General features: G+C 32.8%; 1 protein-coding gene across 1 annotated transcript in view; it reads left to right on the top strand.

Annotated features, from left to right (window-relative positions):
* Positions 1-13,508, top strand: part of LOC117181212 — an 85,487-nt gene extending 71,979 nt beyond the window's left edge. The window contains exons 9-11 of the mRNA XM_033373776.1: positions 10,425-10,513; positions 10,600-10,824; positions 10,930-13,508. Coding sequence (XP_033229667.1) covers positions 10,425-10,513; positions 10,600-10,824; positions 10,930-11,655 — 1,040 coding nt within the window. The 3' untranslated portion in view covers positions 11,656-13,508. The remainder of the gene's footprint in view (positions 1-10,424; positions 10,514-10,599; positions 10,825-10,929) is intronic.
* Positions 13,509-14,456: the final 948 nt, after the last annotated feature.

Here is a 14,456-nt window from a genome sequence, read left to right as displayed (position 1 = left end):
GTACACGATGGGGTGACCTACAGCTTATGGTGGGTTCCGAACCACCAGAACCTCGGTAAAGGTACATTGAAAAATTTCCAGATGTACCGGCTCAGGGATCGAACTATTATTATTATTATTACTAATTATTATTATTATTATTCAGCATACCCGAATACCGCAAGTGCAATTTTTATTTTGGTAAAAATTGAAGATTCGATTTTTTATTTCTAACTTTTTTAACTTTTTTAGATCAAATTTTTTTACCCGCGTTCAGAATTTTAATATTTCGGGACTCAAATTTAATTTCTATTAAAACTACACGGAGAGAAATTTCGGGAGATTAATTCACAGCTCTGTTCCTTGATTTTAACACCCTTTGTCGCGAAAACTAATATCGCTGAACCCTTGCTTTTAAAGGAACGGTCTCGAAGTTTCAGGAATGAGGCCACGCCCCTTTGCTCTCAGGTCTCGAATTCTATGCTTTTAGATCATAGATTCTGATACCTTAAGGCGTTCAAAAATTGTAGCTCTAGAATCACGCGCTTGCGTAAATTGATCTCTTTACATTCCTCTCCGTGTACCTTTTTAATATTTTGTATAGCAATCCACAGCCAAGTTAGTTTCAATTAGTGGTCAGTGTCATTATGAGGTTTTCAACTGACACATCTATTTTTTTAAAAGTGCAGAACTTTTTCTGATGAAATCTGTGTGGGCTTAAATCCTCAATACGTTATCTCGGGAGCTTTTTTCTGTCATATACTTTTAAGTGGTGATTTCTATTTACAAAATGTTTTCTCGCTCTGTTGAAACATTCTGAATTTATTTACTATATGGTTCTGTACTGTTACCCTTCAAATTTGTTTATTAGAAAGAGACTGTAAGATGCTCTTTCGGCGCGTGTAATTGTAAAAAGATCATTATACTTTCAATTAATGTAAAATAAATCTAAACACAATAAATATACGAATATAGGAAAAACAGACCTAATTAAAAAAAAATTATTTTCGTGATTAAAGTATCAATATATCCTCAAAAAGGTCTTATCATCATCTAACATCTATAAAAATTTTCCCATCACTTTTTAAATTGAATAATGTTTCGGGGAAATTTTTTTATATTTATGGTAGTCCTTCTGATACTAAAACTCGAAATTCCATTTTAATTTGCGAAAATATTATAAGAAATATTCGCAATGAAAGTATAAGAAAACTTCCCGAAAGGATACAAAAAAAACTTTAAAATTTTTATAAGATTTTGTTAATTCCCTAAAATTTTCAAACTATTTTTACTTTTTTAGGAATAGTTCAGACTCATTCAGAATTTTTTCCAAAAATTATGGAAAATTACATATTTTGTTGAAAAAAATATTTTTCCTAACAAAATTTGGGAATATTCCATGCGGAAGGATAGGGAAAATTTCCGAAATGTTTCACAGTGTACAATGAAAAAAGTATAAGCAGTAGGTAATTAAAAGGATTACATAATTTTTAATTAGTTGTGATCAATTTTCAGTTTAGAGATCAATAACTCATTCAACTGATGATGTAAAAAGTCCAAATTAGACTCCTGGTATTTTAAGTGGCTTTAAAAAGATTTAATGGAACTCTGAATAAATCATAAAGACTATGGAGGTTCATTCTAGTTTGAATGAAATTTTCCTAATGTCCCGATAGAATTGATATAATCTTTATGTAAATGAAAGCTGTAAGGATTTTATATAATGCAAGTAAATGTCCATTTCAGGAACATATCCATTTATTTCAATTTTTATATTTTCATATATTCTTTATACTTCATTTTAAATTTCATATACTTTTAATATTTATATTTTTTTATAATAATACAAGAAAAGATTTTTTATAAAAAAGACAGAAGTGTAAGATTTATTATTAGCTTTTTTGGATCAAAAATCGCAAGAAAATTTTAATTTAGTTTATTTTATAATAACTTATTTTGTTGTTTCCAGTATAGATACTTGCAATTGTGTACTGCATAATTTACAATTATCTACAAGCATTAGTTGAACAGCCATCATAACTCAGAGAAAATTGTGGTATAGGGACATCAAAATGATTTGAGAATCATCAAAATTTTGGTTATTTCAACAACAATTTGATTGAAGTTGGCTGACTAAGAGTACAAAAATGTTAAGGTGTAATAGTTTTAAGTTTTCGTATCTAACTTACTGTTGAAGAAGTGCTTATTTTCTTTACTTTCTTGTCACGTTTTTACTTTTCAACAAAAAAATTTAATAATTAAAGCATTTAAAATAAATTCATACGGAATTGAACTGGAATAGTGTGATCACGAGCTTGTACATCTCATAATTGTAATAAATTTCGTGCATATATCTCATTGAAAAGATTTTGTTTTCTGTTTAAAAAAAGTAGTAAAATCTGTAAATATGTGTTTTTTCCTGTGGTTCAATTTGTTATGATGAATTGTTATTGAAAGTACAAAAATCAGTATATCGGCACACATACCTTGTTAACAAAGAAACTGCTCTTCCACTAGTGCAGTCTTTTGTAATCAGCGGTCTAATGCTGAAAATAACGTGGCCTGGCGGTACTTTTATAGAAACTTGGACTTACGGGGCAAATTTGGAGAATAAGCTACAGACTTGATTTCTAACTTAAAAAATTTAATTCTTGAAAATTACCTAAAGCTTAAAAAAATAAATTGAAATTTACCGAAAATTTATGTAAAGTCATCAGAAAAATGATTATAAAGTTCCTGTAAATTTCTATTCATTATTGTAATTAAGACTACCTGCACGATTTGAAATGAATTCGATGAACAGAAATCAATTTACAACTTAAGAAACTCTATGATCTATTATCCATTGCGATAAATATATTTTTATAACATGTTGCTAACATAATGCGCTTTTTGCACTGCCTTAAAATTAAATTTTCAATACTGTGTAAAAATAAACCTTTGAATGTTAACTAGAACAGTTTTTTTCTGCAACAAGAAAGTGGCCTGGCGCGTATGGACTACTCAAAAAATCACTGTCTGTAATCCCATGCAATCATTCACAATCCCTCGTAATACTTCGAGGGTATTTACAGAGTTTCTTTTCTACTGCTTTTAAAGCTTTTTAAATCATTTCTAGACTACTTCGGGAAAAAAATGAAATTTCAAAATATTCCTATTATTTTCAAAGATTTCAAAGGATTTTAAGAAATTCCACAAGAATGAAAGGATTTTGTTGAAACTCCAAAGATTAATAGAGATTTGAAAGGGGTTTAAAAGAGAAATTTAATTAATAAGTTTAATTTGATTGATATTCAAGAGATTTGAAATGATTTATACTTATTTCGAAGGGTTTTTACGGTTTAAAAAGATTTAAAGGAATTCTAAAGGATTTCTAAAGGATTCTTTACATTAGTTCACAACAATTTGTAATTGGTTGTAAAATGTTGCAAAAGTATCTGAATTCTATCAAAATCTTTTAGTTTCTTTAGTATCCGAAGCTAGAAAATTTGTTAGAGCTAGTGTAGAATTTACCCAGTATGCGCGCGATATTCAAACAGTTTTGAGGACGTTCTAAAAAAGTTCAAAAGGATTTAATATTGGGTGCTAACTAGGTAGATACTTTCTCTAATTTTCTTTTTTCTTTTCCAATAAAAACAAAATTATTTGCACTTTGGGAATCGCTGATCCTCAGATAATACTCGCGCGTCGGTTTTAAGTCTGTCATCCATCGAATTTGGATTCGGGAATAAAATTAATCCCGAAAAGGTGAAACTCTTTGGTGGGAAGGTTCGTCTCGTTTAAAAGGACGGGGCCCGGCAAGAGATCGAGATTGGGCCAGTGCATACGGGCGGGCGCCCTTTGTGGCATGCTTTGTGGTGCCCTGCGGCTCAGGGGCGCGTCAAATTTGGTTGAAAATCAAATTAATCTCGCGGCTGGGCGCAGAGTCCTTTCGTCCCTCGCCTTCAGAGACACGAGCAAATCGAAAGAACGGGACTGGCCGGAGGTCCGGCTCGCCCTCAACCAAAAGGCGAGAAGAGAAGGTGGCGCAGCAACAAAGAGGTTCGAACTTCTGCCTCTTCACCAGGGCCGTCTCTGTCAAATTCTGAATAAATACATTTAAAAACTACAATAAGTTATTGTTTTTTTCTTCATACTTATTATCCCTTTCAACTAAAAATGAAATGATCAAAATTACAGATATAAAACAATTTTGTGAGAAAATAATTGTAGGAAGTTTCAATTGAAAATTGTCCCTCGGAAAATTTTTCCAAATTTTGTAATAGTCACTTTTTACTTATAATTATATTAAATTAGACTGATTTTATTTTAATTCTGTAAAAATAACTCATCAATATTTAACAGAACAATAAAAATTGTTTCCAAAATTTGAAACTTTAAACTTTCTGTGTTTGCTGCAAAGCAACTTACGACGCAAATTATGAAAGAATACAAAAGAAGAACAGTAAGCAAATGAGAAATTTGACACTTCTCAGCTGTAAAAAAATACTAAAAATATATAATTAGCATGTGGGGAGTATTTTATTTTATTTTTATATAGAAAGAAGACTCGAGCCGCATCCGAATTAGCCAAAGTGTGCAAAGCACACATCGGAAGTGCATTCGAAGGGCTCTCGAAACAAGGTGATTCTGACAGTCTAGAGTCCAGAAGAACATGATAAAGAAGCCTCATCGCTCACTTTCACACTCCTCGTCAGATGCTTCGTGTGGGCTGCACTTTTTTTGTATAGTTTTGATCTTATGAGTAGAGTAGGTGTCGAGAAAAGTTAAAATTTGATAGTGTAATATGATTTCTTCTTTTAGTCGATCTCTCGGGTCATAGAAAAAAGATTTGTTCAACTTTAAGAAATTAAAAGTAATTTTCATACAAAAATTAGATGAAAAAAGCAGAAGCGTTTGAAGAAAAAATTTTACAAGCTGGTCAGAATACCTTCAAGTTACGAATAAAATTGATTTATTTCGGTATGCGAGACTTTTTTCTCTGTAGCATATCCCTAAAATAAAAGAACAATGATCGGCCAATTAGAAACCTTTTTATATCTTATATGAGAAAAACTTTTTTGATATTTGTATGTATTTGTTTGCGTTCTCGATATGCATCGATTGATCGATTACGGAACCTCTAATGACCTACTAGCATTGACATAAAAAGTAAAAAAAAATTGTTTATTCCTTTTAAAGAATCTTTCATTACCTTCCTTACAATTTGGATATTGGAAATATATAACAATACTGTAAATGATGTAATCGTTATCGTTTTGAAGTCCCTTTGAATGATCTATTAAGGAACCTTTGATTACCTTTTATGATATGCCAATAGCGATTTATAAAATGCAACCAAATTGTTTACTTTGTTTATATAAGGAAAAATGTTTTTAAATTTTGGATTTGACACTACTGTAACTTAAAAAGTCATTTGTTGCATTAAGATAGAGTCATCAACTTGATGAAATTAGTATCGGTTTTTTTGTTAGTAAAAATTAACTACTCTGTATCAGAAAGCTAATTATATTAAAAATAAAATTATCTTACGGTTGTTAGGCTTCAATTATTCTGAAATTAGGATAGTCAAATATCAATTGTGCTTAAATCCTGTCAATTTTTCTGAATTTCAGGCAAACTTATTTTGCTAAATTCATTAATATCAATGATATACAGTGAACATTAGAATGTATTTGACTTGAGTTAAATCGCTTGAATTTCATACAATTAATTTGAATTCAAAAGAATTCGCTTTTATATCAACGAAATTCCACTAAATCAACTTAAATGCTCTTTTTTAGCTTAATAAATTATTATTTGCCTATAACAATTTATTGAAATTTAAAGGAATTCACCTTAAATTTAAATGAATTCATCCTGCGTACTTAATTTCAATTTTACATGTATGAAGCATGCTTCAGTAGAATTCACTTCAATGAAATGAATTGATCTAAAATTGACTTGAATTCAGTTAAACTAGTATTAAATTGAATCAAATTCACACGTAGAATTTACTTTAAGGTTTTTTAAATGTAGACATTGATAGAAATGGATTCTTAATTTTCACTGAAATTTAGATAAATTTACATCGATTTTACTTTAAATTTTCTACATAATTTACTCAAATTTACTTATAATGAAATGGATTCATACAAGTATCTTAAAATGTTTTGGCGTTTATAGTCAAGTTCATCATACTTCATCTGAACACAATTGAATACAATTCGAGTCACTGGAATTTCGCTGAATTATTACCATAAACTTTAGCTCGAATTTGAAAATGAATTCAGTTCTTATAAAGATTCATGTTAATTATGATTCAATTTCAATTTGCTTTAGTTTTAGTAAATAAAATGTTTTTAAATTAGCTGAACACATTAAAAAAGAAATACTGATTTTATGATTGAGTCCTAAATTCATCAAAAACGTTTTCCATCTATGAAATTTCACGTAAATTCATATAAATCATCAACCGCTGATCGCCTGGACCAATGACTGCGTCCCTGAAGCCTCCTATTCAGTCATTCAAGTCTCCGCTCCAAGGAATGAGATAAGCACAAGACTCGCACCATATATCCCTCACATTTACACCCACACCCGCATTCATGCTATCTGGCAGTCGCCTACAGAGCGTTTCATCGGGAATCAGCCGCCTCATGTTCTCGAATCGGCGTCTCCCTATCAGACTCATCTCCAGGAATCACGAGGCTACAAAGCGTCGATGAAACCTGCACCACTGAATCTCGCTGTGAAGAAGTTTGGTTCGGGAAACAAAAGGGTCAGAAAAAAAATTAAGCAACGATCCGAGCAGCAAAAAACCAGTGGAAAGGGTGGACTGGAGAGGAAGGCGGCAAAAAATTGGTAGCACACCTTACAGGCGCCTCCTTGCAAGTCCTTACTCACTGTACACGAGGATGTCTCTCCGATTTTCTCTTCTTTTACTTCTTGCTTCTTACTTTTTCCTTTTTTTATCCCTCCTCTCTTCCTTCCCCTAAACACGTCCAGTACAAGTCCGTTACCACCTTCGTTACCCGAGATACACACCCCTGGTGCCCGTCCTCGATTCTTGGAACTCGAAATAAGAAACGGAAGATGGGAGATCCCGCGCGAGAATAAAGAGAAGAACGACTCGAGTAGAAAGAGAGGAAGGGAAAAAGATAGAGAAAGAATGAGGGGGGTGAGGATTTACAGGGAGAGGGAGAAAGAACGATAGACAAATAAAAAGAAGGGAAAAAATGTATATAAATATAGAGAAGGAAGGTAAAAGAAGTAAGACATAAAAATAGAGAAATGGATATGAAAGAAGGATAATAAAGAACGAGATACGTAGAGAGAAAAAAATGGACATGAGTAAAAGGGTGAATAGAAAAATGGTCTAGAAAAAAGAGTAGGCAAAATGAGGAGCCAAAAGTAAATAAAAGATTTCATACAAATTAAGAAAAGATAAATAAGAAAGTAGAGTAGAAATGAATTTTGCATAACAATTAAATTTGAATTTCCCACCAGATCGTTATAGAACGTGAGGCCACCCCTTGCACTTTGAGTATGTGGGTGAAATAATGATATTGACATTTTTGATAAAAGATGTCACGTATCATGAAAAGAATGTATCACTAATTAAATAATAATGAATCTTACGTCTCTTGTTAAATGAAAGGCAAATGCATACAGAAAAGCAGGAAGATTGATCTAAGGAAAGTAAGAGATAAGGGGGATCGAAAAAAGAAAAGGTAAAAGAGTTGGAACTGAAATGCATTTGAAAGGAACGAAAAGTGGATCCTCTTCTGAAAATACCAAGGATCAATTGTCTGCCCTATCCGGGAAAAGAATCGAAACAGGATTCTTTCTGTCAGGAATTCACCTCAGCCAAGCATCGCGAACCGAGGATGACGAGACGACCAAGATCGGGAGAACTTTAGTGGGAAGAAACAAGAATTTCAGGAGGAATGATGGCTTCTCTTCGGAGGACTCTCTGATTTTCGGGCGCCGATTGCGGATTCTGCGATTGGGTTCCAAAAAAGAATCTCTTCAGTCTTTAACACTACATGCCCAACTTTCCTAGAACAAAAATGGAAAAGGATCTGAAATAATTATTTAATAGTTCCTTTAAAACTCAGGGTGATTACGGGAACACGGAGCTAAAATTAAATTAAATTGAATGAAAACTAATTCTTTCAGAGCTATCGTGAACCAAACTTTTTATTTAAAATTAACTTTTCAGGTTGAACTCACGACATTAAGGCCTGGGCAAAAGTACAAATGCGAGTCATTTTCAGTATTATAAAAATTTTGGTTTCCCCTGTAAACTTTCAGTCAGAAAAATAATTAAAAAGTTATAATATAACAGTTAGATGATTTAATTGATATGCAGACAATTTGGCTGCAGTGGTAACGTAATTGAGTAAAAGTCCAAATCGATGGGTTCTACGAAGAATAAGCTATTTTTTTGTTACCGTTAAGAATTAGGCTAACTTTATTTTGTATGAAATTTAGTTAACACATAGAAGTATTAAAATAAATAAAAATCTTTTGAAATTTCTTATTTTGAAAGTTATAGGAGCCTAAATTACATTATAAACTGTAATACAAAATGCTGAAGTTTTGAATTCGTTGGAAATATTTGGAGAAATCATACGTTATTTATTCCTCCTGAAAACTTAGCTAAATGAAGTTAGCCTAATTCTTAACCAGAACGAAAAGATAGCCTATTCTTTGTAGAACCCATTGAAATGTAACAGCAGTACCAACTCTCGTGCGGGTTCGAAATCCAATACTGGAAAATGTTTTCTTCTCTTCCATGGATGATTTGATATATTGTATAACGTATAAGTTAAATAATATTCAATTTCTTCTCCCTTCATTCATTGAAGATAAAAAATAGGAATATGGCATCCGGATTTAATCATTTTTAAAATTGATAGAATTAAAAAAAAAACAGTAATATCTAAGTATCTAAAAGTATTTATACTTTGGCGAAACTTTAAGAATTTATAGACGTACACATCCGCATTTCAATCATTTCTTTAACTCTGTAATTTGCACGCTTTAAAAAATCTTTATAATTTTAGAAAAATTTGTTAAATACAGAAGTTATGAATATCAAATAAAAAATGAATTATCTCTACATCAATAATTAAGATGAAACAGCTCATATAGACAGTTTATAAAATTATTATTTTTTTGTCAAGAAATTGATTCCAATTTTCATAAGTAAAGAATATATTTGAGAGTGTCAATTTTAATATAAATTTTTCTTAAACTGCTGAAAACTGTAAATTTCATTTAATTTACATTTCTATTGAATTGGTATTCTTGAATGATCTTTCAGATTCTCCTCGAATTTTTGTGCTTAAATTTTGTAGAGTGTTTAAGAAATATCTTGTTCTAATAACAGTCATTACACATTTCTTAGGATTTCTAAATAGGAATGCAGAATTTCCATGTTTTCCATAAGAGAAAAAATAATAACGCAGAAAAATTGAAACAGCGTGGCTCAAATAGTAAGGTGCTTGAATAATTTACCAGAAAAATTACTGGGTAATGCTGTTACGAGTAGGGATTATAATGCAGAGAAAGTTTTTCCTCTCTCATCGATTTTTCCTGTTTATTATATTATTTTCGATTATAGTGCATAAATCATATTTTTATATACACCCGTTCTTCTTGTACTGGGTTTCTTTTGGATATTTCTTATGCTTTTCTAACAAGGATCTTCTTCCTTATTAGGCCGAATTTTCTAAGAGAAACTTTTTAAGTGAGACCAAATTCAGATCAGTATTGCAATTGGAAACATTTCTCTCCTTTACGTATTCGCCGACGTTTTCCTCTGTTTTCAAATACGAAGTTGTTTTACAATGCGGGTAAAATTATAAGTTACCATAGGCGAATTGCGCTTGCGCAGTGGACCTGCATGACGCAATTTCCATGGGTCGTCGAACCGAAAACCTCGGGTTACCATGCACATGTACCTCCGGAGGAGACTTTCATTCATTCGGATAGAATATGTCGATTGGTTATAACTGTAGTGAGGTGTTCACTGGAAAATGCCCTAAGGCTCTGGGACCAATCTCGGTTAGTTAATGGAGACCATGGAGACAAGGAGACAGTTTTATAATCACTTTAAGATTGACTAATAGGTTCCTACTTGAAATTAGTATCAATGTTTCCATAATTTTCAGCAATTAGACATCTATCTTATTATATATCGTATCAATACCACTGAAAATGTAGACACTTTAGATGGTGATCTTTAAGACAAATCTTCGGATGATCTTCATTCTCCATTTTTTTTTTAAATTCTAGAATTGACCCCTATCCTCTGAACAATAAGCAAACCCAATATGAAGCAAAGAATAAGAACGAGAAGAAAAATAATAAAAATACATGTATTCTTTCTCTAAATACAATTTGCAAATATAAACTAACTCCAATCGAGATTCTGATATCTGTACATTTTCTTGCAGGAACAATGGCATCGATATGGAGCTTAACCACGACCATGGTGATCCTAATGATGCACTTTTCGTTGCTTTGCGCCCATCGTGAGCACAAGGTTAGTTCTTAATAATTTTCTGAAAATAATTTTTTTCAACTCTATCCTAATTCTTAAAGAGATTTTGACAACTGATCTAATTACAGGTGCACAACATTGTTCTCTATCCGGACAAACAAAGCTGGTGCAAAACAACCCAAATCAAGCAGGTAGTTACTTGGCCAGGATGTTCCTCTCAAGAACTGGACAACAACGTTTGTGTAGGGGCCTGTTTTTCCTATATGGTGCCACATAGTGAACCTTCAGCTCCTGGTGATCTAATTCGACCTTATTGTGATTCTTGTCAGCCTCTGGATAGTGTATGGCACACGGTTAGTTTATAGAAGACACATTAAAGATAATTAATTTCAAAAGAAACATATCCCAAAGAAATAATTATTAAAAGCAAAAATCTAACAGTCTTCCTCTTTTAATAGGTGAACCTCGATTGTAAAGACGATGAGAATAAGCCAACGATAATGCAGAAGAAAGTCCAGATAATTATAAACTGTTCCTGTAGTTCATGTTTGGAAACATCTAAGATCAAACCCGACTACAACAGCCTTCTTCAATCCCTCTCTGAAGAAAATATCGATAAGAATGTCAACATAGTCCATGAAACCCCAGACCTCCTTCTAAATCCCAACCTCAACGCCTCCAAAAATACAACTAGAGACATCCAAGCCAACGAAAAATTCCGTCAGCTTTTCAAACAACTCCAAGAATCTGCAAAACTTGATGAATTCAAAGCCAAAGAACTGTTCTCCAAGTTTGAGGAAGAGGAATTTGATCTTGAAAAGCTCAAGGAGTTGCTGAAGAAGTATGGTAACCTTGGTCAAGATGATAAAGAGATGCATGGAGTGAAAGAACACCATCAAACAGTTCATAAACTTCAGGTGGAAGAAGAAGATGAACTACCATTAGAAATTCCTAACCAACAACAGATACCGAAGGAAGAAGAGGATGAGGAGCTTCCTCAACTACCACATCATAAGTCTCCAACTTTAATGCACCGGGGACCCCATCATTCTATGGTTTTAGAGTCTGATGTCAAGGAGAAGATTGACGTCGAACCTCATTATCTTCAACCTGCAGTTGCTGGTCAAGAAATCAGCTATCAAGACAATGTTCTGGTGGACAAGGCCAAGAAAAAAGACTTCTGAGTTGAAAACTTGGCCAATTTTGTAGGCACTGAGTGGTTAGTTGACGCTGGGCGCCAAACTGGCAGACGCGGAAGAGGAGGGGTGAAAATATGAAAGGAGAGGAAGTGGTTTTCGATTAGTGAATGCGTGTGCGTGGCCCGAGATGCATATGTGCGGTGTGTAGGTGTCTTTGGCCAAGGGAATAGCAACCCTGTGCAGATCGATTTTCGATCGCTGAGTCTCTGAAGGTATACGACCACAGGTTTCTATACTGTACTTATAGGTCCCAATTTAGAAAAGGCAATCAAGGTTTTCTGGTTGGAAAATTGTTTTACTTATAGCGCATTCGTTTATCCTGCACTGGTGTAGAGTAGGAGCACTCCGATCGCTCCGTCTTACTTCTTCTTACTTCTTCCTTCTCACTCCGATCTGCGTCGGTGCAGATCGGAGTGCACCAGTGCAGGATAACCGAATACGCTATTAGAAACAATCATCAGAATTTACAATCAATTGGCAAAATTTATCTTCAGATAGTGGTGAAGTCTGATTGTTTCGTTTGTTAGAGACATACACAGTCACGAGAATTTTTGATCAATTCTGTCAGAAACTACCTCCAGTTGTTATAGAATTGATCACCAATTAGTTGTAAAGTCTAGGTATTTCCTTATACAGTTGTCTCAGTAACACCTTATTTTTTCAATCCATAATATTATTATTTACCTGTAAACAACTATCAGAATTTATCATTAGGTGTAAGAATTTGCAATCAATTCTGAAAATTTATTAACAATTAGGGATAAATTCTGTGGATGACTTTGATATTCAATCCTCTGAGGATGAACTCCAAAAAGTGGATCTCCTGGGGAAAACTGGCACACAGGGCCAATTGATCTTCTGTCAACAGTTGCTTTATTCCTACAATATTAAATACCTTTTACAAAAAATGTATACAAGAAAGAAGAATTATTGACAAAAAACTATTTTATAGTCATTTAAAATCATTTCAGTTTTCTGATGTTCGATTTGACATTAGACAATTTGGAACTCCACAACTGGAAATCGTTGACTATTAAAACGTAGATTAGGAATTTTGAAATGTTACAAATTTTCAATCAAAATTCTTGAATTTAAAATAGTTCCAGAATTTATTTTTATATATTTTTTTCATAACTTGCTGAGACCCATAGTATTCTCAAATCCAACTATAAAATTTTGACACCCTATTCTCGACAAATATCTAACCTTGGCTGGGAAAACTAGTGCAAAATTCTTTAAAGCTGAGAATCTTCAGTATTGTACCTCCCAAAATTGGCAGAGGATATGATCCTCGTTAAATAAATTATGATATTATGGAAATGGTGTTTGTTTACTCATGAAAGGAATTATATTCCAATGATAAAAGGAAATATATTTTTATTAAGAATAAATTAATATTTTCCTTCGAAAGCCCATCGGCTGATGATAATTGTTATTCGAGAGACTTTTTGCCAATTTGTGATGTGGTATAGTGTAAAAATCTGTGAAATGACTGATCTTACGAAAGTGTGGTCAGTTATAATGAGACGTGTGCTCCTTTTTTGTGGGAGGGTAAGACTAGGGGTAAGAGCGGAAATCGTGAAAAAGAGAGAAATTTTAATATATTTAACTATTTTATTTTATTTTAATATTATTATTTTTATTATTATTGACGATTGTTATCTAACTATCTGGCATTAAGAAACCATTCAGCATACGTAATTCACGTAAGTTCAAGTTACATAATAGCGCGATACGTAGTAACGTTCTCCATATCTCCTCTGTTGGTTTGTACTTATCTTTGCTTTACCTACCCTGTATTCTCGGTGGAGAATAAAATCGTGAAATTGATTTTGCAAGTATTTTTTCTTATTTCCTAGTAAAGATGAGCAACATGTTTACACCCCGACGTGACCCGACGCTTTTTGTTTTTTTTTATCATCGGGTCGAGTCGGGTCGGACTGAATATCCTGTTGGGTCCGGTTGTCGGGTTATCACCTTAGCCCAACAACTCGACACGACAAGACAACCCGAAACCCTACCTGACCTAAATCTGAATGATCAGAAGTTAACTGACCGTCCGAAGTCGAAAAATAATTGATTGCAGATAAGATGTAAATATTAGATAAATAATTGTTATTCTTTAAACTACTAAAGGATAGTAGGATAGTAGGATACTAAATAGAGCATGGTCTATATCTATGGGTATTATGGTACTTAATACTGCGCATTTTAATTGTACAATACTTCAGAATGCGCAGTAAATTTCTACTGACTTTAAAAATGTGCAGGAGAGTTATATGGGTCTTAAGAAAGCTCAGCAGAGATTTAAAGGTATTACTTTATTTCTGGTTTGTTTTGTCACTGTTTTATGACAAATTTTTTTAAGGGCCTGTTTTACGGGGACCCCTTTTTAGGAGGTGGATCAATAAATATCCAATGTGATGTCATATGGCTTAATTAACTTGATGTATTCGTGTTTCTATTTAGTGTGAAATCGTCTTCAGGGCGTAGATAATCATTAAAATCCTAAAAGACTTCCATGTTCTTTGAGAGTTTCTATATGTACGTATATTTTTTATAAAAGAATTGCAAATCTAAGAATTGTGGACCTAAATTTTCAGTTCTATTTTTCTTACACTATTGAATAAACTTTCAAATGTAAGCAAAATAAAATTTTTAATTTAGGTGAACAATTCTTAGATCAGAAAGGATTGCTTAAAGAATGTTTAATATACTGATAAACGTCCTCAAAAAACATTAAGGTATTTCAGAATTTTGATAATTATTTACGTCCTAATGATGAT

The sequence above is a fragment of the Belonocnema kinseyi genome, chromosome 10 (genome assembly GCF_010883055.1).
Source record: "Belonocnema kinseyi isolate 2016_QV_RU_SX_M_011 chromosome 10, B_treatae_v1, whole genome shotgun sequence".
Taxonomy (NCBI): domain Eukaryota; kingdom Metazoa; phylum Arthropoda; class Insecta; order Hymenoptera; family Cynipidae; genus Belonocnema; species Belonocnema kinseyi.
This window is presented reverse-complemented; position numbering and strand designations above follow the sequence as displayed.